The sequence below is a fragment of the Sander vitreus genome, chromosome 10 (genome assembly GCF_031162955.1).
Source record: "Sander vitreus isolate 19-12246 chromosome 10, sanVit1, whole genome shotgun sequence".
Classification (NCBI taxonomy): domain Eukaryota; kingdom Metazoa; phylum Chordata; class Actinopteri; order Perciformes; family Percidae; genus Sander; species Sander vitreus.
This window is the reverse complement of record NC_135864.1, coordinates 25,570,025-25,579,136: the sequence shown is the minus strand read 5'-3', so window position 1 is coordinate 25,579,136 and position 9,112 is coordinate 25,570,025. Positions and strand designations below refer to the sequence as shown.

General features: G+C 37.7%; 1 protein-coding gene across 1 annotated transcript; it reads left to right on the top strand.

The window, feature by feature from the left end:
- The first annotated feature begins 57 nt into the window (after window positions 1-57).
- Window positions 58-4,950, top strand: ndufc1 (NADH:ubiquinone oxidoreductase subunit C1). Its single transcript, XM_078261023.1, has 4 exons — window positions 58-299; window positions 1,061-1,164; window positions 3,045-3,116; window positions 4,720-4,950. The coding sequence occupies exons 1-3, from the start codon at window positions 254-256 to the stop codon at window positions 3,102-3,104; spliced, it is 210 nt and encodes a 69-aa protein (XP_078117149.1). The 5' UTR covers window positions 58-253; the 3' UTR covers window positions 3,105-3,116; window positions 4,720-4,950.
- Window positions 4,951-9,112: the final 4,162 nt, after the last annotated feature.

Sequence of the window (9,112 nt, the reverse complement as noted above, 5' to 3'; positions counted from 1 at the left end):
ATCAACTACCAACCCCATTAGGAGAGGAATTTGAATTTGTAACGCTAATGATGCTAAACTGTGTTATGGAGATTATGTCATATATCTGTTGAGTTTAAGATGACAATGTTACAGCAAACAGATGAGATTGTTGTTATAAGTGTTTAGAGCGATTTATCCGTATCATCTACTCAGTCCTGTCAGCATTCAGGAAGGTTAATCAACCGCGGTGGATTGCAAATCGGATGAAGAGAGCCCCTGTTCTTAAGCTAAAATGACTTTCAACCGGTTATTAAATAGAGCTGCTCTCGTCAGCAAAGGTAAGATTGTGACATAATGGCAACGAACTTATAGTTATGGTTTGGAAACACAAGTTTTATTTTTCTGGATATTTACAACGTGAACGCCGTATTTATTTTGAAGCCTGACCTTAGCTTAGCATTCATGTAACGTTAGCACTGCAGTCACAGAGACGGGGTTCTCCCCCTAAATGTATGCTTTTTATGGCGGTGTTGCTTAGTACTTTTCAATTGTTTACCCAATTGTTTGCCAATATATTCTTATACTGTTTATCTAATTTAACAGTAAGGCTTGTAAACCAAGTTGTACCCACGTTATACCAGTATCTCATGTATGAAGGGGCATACACGCCAAATGTCTTTAAAAACTTGTGTACTTTAATGCTTCCCCGTTTTTTTGGAAAGCCCACATATGAAGGAAGACCTAATTTTTTTACTTTTTAGTGTGAGTTAGGGGAATTATTTAATTCGGCTAGCTTCTAATAACTGGACAGTCCACAGTTACGTCCGCAGTCTGCTTCCACCAAAGCATACAGTACCGCATAGAGAGCACTCTAATATGCAGTATTATTGATATGGAATATGGCCAGGAGAATCATATGGGTTTATAATAGTGTCAATTAATTTCCACCAGGTTTGTAAGAGTTCATTCTTCTTACACTGATATTGATGCTTTCCTTCATTGCTGTTTCAAAGTAGCGACTGCTCATGCCAAGACATTGTTCGTTTTTCATTGAAAACAGTTGTTGTATTGTAACAGTATTTTGGTATTTTTTTTGCAGTTACATCCAGGTCTGTATTCACAAGCTCCAAGCCTGACACTGCTAAGCCCAACTGGGTGAGGGTGAGCCTTGCCTTTGGAACATCTGCTTTCCTTTGGGGCCTGGTAAATGACCACATCATTTCACACAGAACATTTTAATAACATATCATTTATAAAACAGATTATTTTGTTGTCAGACTGCTATGGTCGATTCACACAGGGTTTTCTCTGAGCCCAATTAGTTTATCTCTATCTCTTTGTATGGAGACCAAACTCTGTTCATACACAAATCGTGCAATTGATGTCATTGGCTAACCTATTCAGGAATGTACATGTCTTCCAGCAAGATAAAAGACCTTTTTTTTTTTCCAGAATTGTGTCGCAATCAGGAAAAGTTTTGAGTACTGTTACTGTATCCCAAAATGTCTTTCATTAGTTTTCCCAGGAGAGGGCACCAACACGCAGCTAGCACTTTAGATATTGGAGTTCACATGTGGGGATCAGGACATTGGGGCGTGTAATTATAGTCAAAATCTTCTATCCCAAAATATGTCATTTCATATGTCGACAACAATATATATCAGAATATAGCATGTTTTCTGGTAATTCAATAAATCGATAGGCTACATGAAATAACTGCTTATTTTTGCATACTCCTGTGTGAATTAAATACAATCAAACAAATAAAGTACTGAGTATTTTGTCATTTTATTAAGAACTTTAGTGCAAAATAAACATAAGATGCAAGGATCGGAACGTGAAGCGTCTTCCAACTGTATACAGTGGTGCTCATACGTTTATGAACCCATGCTAAAGTTGCCTAAAAAGAGAAATAATTAAAAAAAAAAAAAAAAATCATCTTTTGGAAATTGATCTTAATTAGAGATGGTCCGATACCATTTTTTTGCTTCCCGATTCTGATACCTGAACTTGCGTATCGGCCGATACCGAGTACCGATCCGATACCAGTGTGTCATATATTTTATTATGTTTTAAGAACTGTATACTATCCCTGTATTGATGTGATATGATTTCTATCTTTGTTGTCCTTCTGGCTCAGGTTAAACTCTTTGTGAAACATGAACGCCCCAGAACGTTCTTTTATTATCTAGTTTGACAGTCAGTTATAACGGAAAAAGAACATAAATAAACTACTTTAACGTATTTTTTCTTTAGGGCTTTATTACGTGGTATCGGATCGGTGCATGAACTCCAGTACTTCCCGATACCAGCGTTTTAGGCAGTATCGGAGCATAACATCTCTAATCTTAATGCCTTAATTAAAAAAATGAGGAAAAATCCAACCTTTAAGGACACCAATTTTCTTTGTGAGTGAATAATGTATTGTAAATAAATACATTTTCTTCCTTAAAATACAGAGGGGCATAAGTATACACACCCCTATGTTAAATGCCCATAGAGGCAGGCACGTTTATTTTTAAAGGCCAGTTATTTCATGGATCCAGGATACTACGCATCCTGATAAAGTTCCCTTGGCCTTTGGAATTAAAGTAGCCCCACATCATCACATCCTCTTCACCATACCTAGAGATTGGCATGGGGTACTTTCCATAAAATCATCTCTCAATGCAAATCAAACCAGCTATTAGGCTAACTGAAATACAACCGTGCCAATGTGCCAGGTGTGATTTATTTTTTAGAACAACACAAAACATTTTGCAACATGAACATACCCCCCCCCCCTACCACCCCCATCATCATCACCACCAGCCCAGACAAAATTTCAGAAAACATGACCCAGTAACTGCAATATTCAAGAGCATGAAACAAAACAGACAATAAACCATAAACCAAATGAACATATGTATGGATGACAACACCATAAGCCCATCATACACGTCTCTCCCCGGCACAAAGCTTCTTAGGAGGCCTCCAGAAAGCTTTAAAAGAATTTACGATTATTGGATGTAGTTGAATATGAATCTGATATAACTAGTTGGTACATTTAAATGACTTGTATCTGTCTTCCCCCCCCCCCGCAGCTATTCAAGCAGCACAGCACAGATGTACAGGAGTACAAAGTGAGGAATGGCCTGGAATAACTCTTCGCACTGGTATGTGAGTGTTTGTCTAGATATGGAACCAACATACAGTATATCATTATTTTGTGATTTGATGCCTGTATTGCCATGTAGCATGATCGAGTCAGAGCGCATCGCGTCATGCTCTGAAAGCCTCCCCCACCGGAGGGGAAAACGGTAGTGGTGTGCGATACTGCAAAATGCGGTATCGATCCGATACCAAGTAAATACAGGGCCAATATCGCCGATACCGATACTTTTCACCACTAGAAAACAACTCTCCCTTCTCCGTTGACTTGTAACTCGTGGAGTGTTCCTCCTCGTCAATCCGGTCAGCTAGATCAGTGTTTCTCAAATGGGGGTACGCATACCCCTAGGGGTACTTTGGAGGACTGCAGGGGGTACGTGACATTTTTTTGCTAAATGTTTTTCAGTTACAAGGCTGTAGTTACTTCTACTGTCTTTTTTTTTTTCCCCAAGTTTGTCGCTTTTTTCAAAGTGTTTGTCGCTGTTTTTGAAGTTTGTCACCTTTTTTTTTGAAGGTTTTGTCATTAGTTTTGACCTATTCTTGCCTTTCTTCCTTACTTTTTTCCTACTGTCTTCTTTTTTTTTCGAAGTTTGTCGCTTTTTGGAATTTTTTTGTCACTTTTGTCGCCCTAGTGTTGCCTTCCTTCTTTCTACTGTGTTTTTTTTTAAAGTTTTTATTACATTTCTGAAGTTTATGTCTCTTTTTTCGAAGTTTTTGTTACTATTTTCGACCCATTCTTGCCTTACTTCCTTCTTTCTACTGTTTTTTCACCTTTTTCCATTAGCATTTAAATGTTTTCCAGGTACAAGGCTGTTGTCAAGTAAATCTATCGCTGACATCGCTGTATTGTTCCTCTTTATATAGACCTTTTTTTTTTTTTTTTTTTATACCAAAAATTATTCGCGCTGGTTACGGGGTACATGTCTTAAAAAAACTGTTCAAAGGGGATACAGTATTGAAAAAAGCTTGAGAACCACTGAGCTAGATAACCCATACCTTCATTTTTATATAAGGTGCTGACCCGAAATTTTTTTTGCTTTTTACAAAGACAAAAGTGGATACAGATGTGAGGAATCAGCAGGAAGGACGGGAAGACAGTGGGATCCTGACAGTAAGCTAACATTATGTCTGACGTTATGTTTGCAGTAAGCATTTTGTTACCAAGTCAAATATCCAAATGTCAGTTTTAGGCTAACTATATTTCTGTTAGCTAAGCTAACACACGCAACGTCGGACATATCGTTAGGTTAGTTTGATGATGCTGAGTGATCCCACAGTCTCCCCGTTCTTCCTGCTGATTCCTCACGTCTGTATCCACTTTTGTCTTCATAAAAGCTCAGTTTTATCATGTCGGCAGCTTACGTAAACTTACACAAAGCAGCTTTTAGGCATTTTTCTGTTGTTTGCTAGCAGACGAAATTGACGAGGAGGAACACTTTACGCAATACAAGTCAACGGAGAGCGGAGGGTTGTTTTCCCCTCTGGCGGGGGCGGGACTTAAATGCGCTCTTTCTCTATTGGTATTATATCATCCAGAGTGAAGATATACAATCTCTAAATGGATGAACAAATAAAACATGATATTCTTTCATTTCTTGTCCCGTGTAGGAGGTCGTCAGGTCCTGTCTTACAGGATGCACTTGTTGGTCCGCTTCTTTGATTTCCTCTGTTCCCGATTCCTCACTCTGGTGTCTGTGTAAAATAAAAATGTATCATGTGAAATAAATAAGAGTCATGATCATTTTTGCCCATATCAATTCACAGCTTTTTCTGTGGTGTTGATCAATATATTATTTGTGTGTGATTTATACTTCTTTATTAATAAACCAACTGTCAGTATTTAAACTTGTTTGTCATATTTGTTGGCCTTTGACTTCGAAATATACCAGAGCAGCAGTATAGCCCTTAAATAACATCTTTTATCTTGTAGTACTGGTTAAATTGAAGTCAAGTCAACTTTAGTGTCAATTCTGCAATATGTGCCAGACATAGAGCAATTGAAAATACGCTTATATAACTTATATGTAATAAGCACACGTACAACAAGTACAATATAAAAGATAAGTAATATATACAAACAAAGATTAAAAAAAGATGAGTAATATATACAAATAAGATTTAAAAAAAAAAGAAAGTTATATAGCATTAAAAAAAGATAAGTATAATGTACAATACAGTAATACATTCTCAATCAGAGATCTTCAACAGGGGGTCCGGGGTCCTCAGAGTTACTGCAGGGGGGGCTGCCAAGTTATGGTATAATATATGTTTGTCAAAAATGAAAATGTCCATGAAAAATCCAACATATTAGCAAAAATAAATCAACCTATTTGTATAATAAAAAAAAAAAGTTAGTTAACAGATCCAGTTCATCCTAAGGATTCACTGTGCCACATGTATGTTTAACATTAAAACATGATTAAAATCATGCCAACAGTTATTTTTATTAGCTTAGTATTCTATGTAGTATGTAAAAAGACTACACGTTACTGTAGAGCCAGTTTAATATGCAACTTCATGTTATGCAATATATGTAGTAGGGGGTCCCTGCTCTGTCTCTCACAGTTAAGGGTTAGGGTTAGACCCCTGTTCTAAATAGTGCAATTGTACTGTAAGGGAAAAGGTCAAAGTGTCCAGCATTAATTTACCCAGGAGAGGGCAGCAATAAGCAGGAAGCAAGATGTGGTTCACGTGTGTGGATCAGGACAAAGATCTAGACACTGAATTTCAAGGAGAACAATGAGCTGTGTCCTCAATTATACAATATTCTAAGTGAGGGAGTCTTTGATTTGACTTTTTATTTATTTGAAGTAGGGCGTGTGATATAGCCAAAATCTTCTATCCCAAAATAGGTCATTTCATACTGTATGTCGACAACAATATATATCAGAATATAGCATGTTTTCTGGTAATTCAATAAATCTATAGGCTACATGAAAAAACCACATGGTAAAGCTATTTTTTTTGCATACTCCTGTGTGAATTAAATTACAATTAAACAAATGAAAACTGACTTATACATCGCCGTAACGCCGTTCAGCTGCTGGTTTTTCGGCATTACGATATAAACGATATAGAAAAATATGTACGATAGACATTTCTATATCGTTTTGACAATATGTGACAGCCTGGGGAATGAAGCTGTTTGCCGGTTCGACCACATCCAACACTAGTAGTTATCGTGGTCCTGCATTTTGGCCCCACAAAGCTGTCCGGACCCCACAAGTATACTGTATTCTCGGTTTTTGGACCCCACCAATATAGTTAAACAGGAACACACACACACACATTTGTATTTTGTTAGACATAAATATGTACAAAGATGTTCTTTAATCAGGAACATTGTAGTAGTGTTTAAGTATACTGTTAAGTATGTTTGTTCTGTTAGACAAATACACCCACACACACACACACACAAACATGCACGTCAAACAGTCTGTTACAGAAAGAGAGAGAGACGTTCTTTTATTTCAATAAACCTGTTTTGAACTAGAGGGAGAAAGGAATACTTCTGCCTTGTATCTCCGGACTGTCCTCTTTGCAATGACTGCTATGCATTTTTAAGTTATAGAAAGGGGTTTCTAAGATGAGACATTTTGAAACTAAACAAAGTAGCTAACATCGAGGACAACAGTTATCTAAATAAGTAAGTCTTTGGAGAAAAAAATCCACAGCAGCAACATTATTTTGTGCCTGCCCTGAAAACACAGACTGTAAAAGCAGAGATAAGTACAGGAATGAATAAGCATGAAAAAAACAGTGTCATTTTGTCTTTGTCGTGTTGGCTGTGCGACCTTCTGGGCTTTAACACTTCCACTGAAAAGGGTAGGGCAGGAAAGTCACCATGTTGTATGGAGGGTGATCAATGCCATAAAAAGTGTAATGACACGTTTTGGGGTAGATTTTAATAAGACAAGTATGAAGTGCGGTTGTAGAAGAAAATATAGCAAAACTTTCTTTACTTTGCAAGGGTATTTCTTGTCCCAATATCATATAACACGCACCCGACTTAGGACCCGTGGGGACTGTTATTTTGAGTCCGTATCACCAAGATACACATTTTCACTCAGTAACACTTGGTCAGGTGCCTTTGGTGTTTGTTATTGACACCAAAAGTCTCCTTTAGTATCATATTTAGACGCCCTTGGTCGGGATTCTTGGCGTCACTTTTTGACGCTCTGGGTCGGGACTCTTGGCGTCACTTTTTGATGCTTTGGGTCTGCAGCCACGCCCAAAAGCATCCCCTACTTTATCGTCAAGATGTCTCACTCTGTAGCTAAAACAGAGAGCTCAACACACAGGGTGAAAAGAGGAGCTGCAGCAATGTGCAGTACGACAAAAATATGGTGTTTTTTGAAAATTAAACCATGTAAACCTATTCTGGTGCAACCTCTAAATACAATTATGAACCTGAAAATGAGCATAATATGAGCACTTTAAGTACAAATTTGAAGTACTTGGACTTGAGTCTTTTCTTTTCATGCCACTTTCTACTTCTACTCCGCTACATTTCAGAGAGAAATATTATACTTTTTACTCCACTACGTTCATCTGACAGCTTTACTTACTAGTTACAAATGAAGATTTTTTTCACACAAAACACAGGGGGGCAGGAGGAACACTGCCCCCCTGGTGACTCAAACGGGTAATTGCATTGTTTAAAAAATGAGTGGAATAACTACGACCAGATATTTTATAAATATCTTAAATAACACAAAACAACTAAATGGTGGTAGGTAATACATCTGATTTCATATACTGCTTTAGTAAAAAAAAAATATTACCTGGGAGCAGCAGGACGCAAAAAACGAAAGTTACTGTTGCATTAGTCTGGACTTATTGCCGTGCCAACCTTGCAATAAAGGTTTCCTAAATGCCATGTATATAAATGTGATGTCAGCTTACTAATTGATTGCGGGTTTTGTGTAGATTTGGACATGTATACGTTTATTCCACTTTGTTTAAACGGCGAAGTGGAGAGGCCTCGTTCACCTGTTTGGAGCTGGCTGGTGAATGTGACGCTCGTATCGGCCTTGCTGGATACACCGTGACTCTGTTTGTGGATCTACTGATCGCTGTGGATTACCTTTTTTCCGTGTCATTGGATTACGGCAAAATACGGATCTGTTTTCTTAACGTGTCTTAACGTTTTGTGGTGAGTTTGGAGAGGCATCTCAACAGACTGTAGGTCAAACACTGATTGTTCACCGTTACATTTTAGTTGAATTTAAGCGTCTGTCTACTGCGTTCCCAAACAGCCGTGCCGCGATTGGATTTCATAAGGGCGAATTGTTAAATTGTTACAATGTAATTTAAAATCTGCTTTAAAAATAAACATATATGTTTTGGAATATAATCTTCAGCTTCGGCACCTTTACCTATGTGCTAAAATATACAATGACGAAGCCTAGTGACGAGTCCATAGCAACCAGTGTTGAATTGTTATTTCCCATTGTCCTTTGCTGAATGGTCTCAATGTTTTATTGTTTTATTTCATGTGAATACTAGTTTACTAGAGGAGTAACTTAGTATTTGAAGTAATGCAGTAATGCATGACGTGTGCATTTAGTTTCCATGCTCATTGTGTTTCCACAACTATGTTAGTGATTAAATCTACTGAAATGGCCACCACACCATAACAGAGGAGTGGGATGTGTAAGATGAGAATGCAGAGGTTAACTCCTGCACGTCATGGCTTTAAAAATTAAATGGCATCTGTATTTCTTTGCTAAGTGCAAACTAGCACGCAAGGGAGGGTCATGCCTCTTTTTCAAATCATTTTGGAGGGTCGTAGGAAAATTATTACTGACGAGGGGAGGGTCAAGTCTTTTTAGGTTAGAGGCCACAAAACTCCTCTGGTAGCCCCTTAATTAAATAACAAACAGTCCCTAAGTACAGTTCCCTGATGATATTTACTTATGTTTACTTATGTAACATTTTAAAGGCAGGACTTTTACTTGTAACGGAGTATTTTTTTACAGTGTGGTGGTATTAGTACTTA

Excerpts from the sequence above, each read along its gene's own strand:
- ndufc1 (XM_078261023.1), top strand. The coding sequence starts at position 254 with ATGACTTTCAACCGGTTATTAAATAGAGCTGCTCTCGTCAGCAAAG. Across the intron at positions 300-1,060 it reads AGCTGCTCTCGTCAGCAAAG|TTACATCCAGGTCTGTATTC; the intron begins GTAAGATTGTGA and ends TTTTTTTTGCAG. Across the intron at positions 1,165-3,044 it reads CTGCTTTCCTTTGGGGCCTG|CTATTCAAGCAGCACAGCAC; the intron begins GTAAATGACCAC and ends CCCCCCCCGCAG.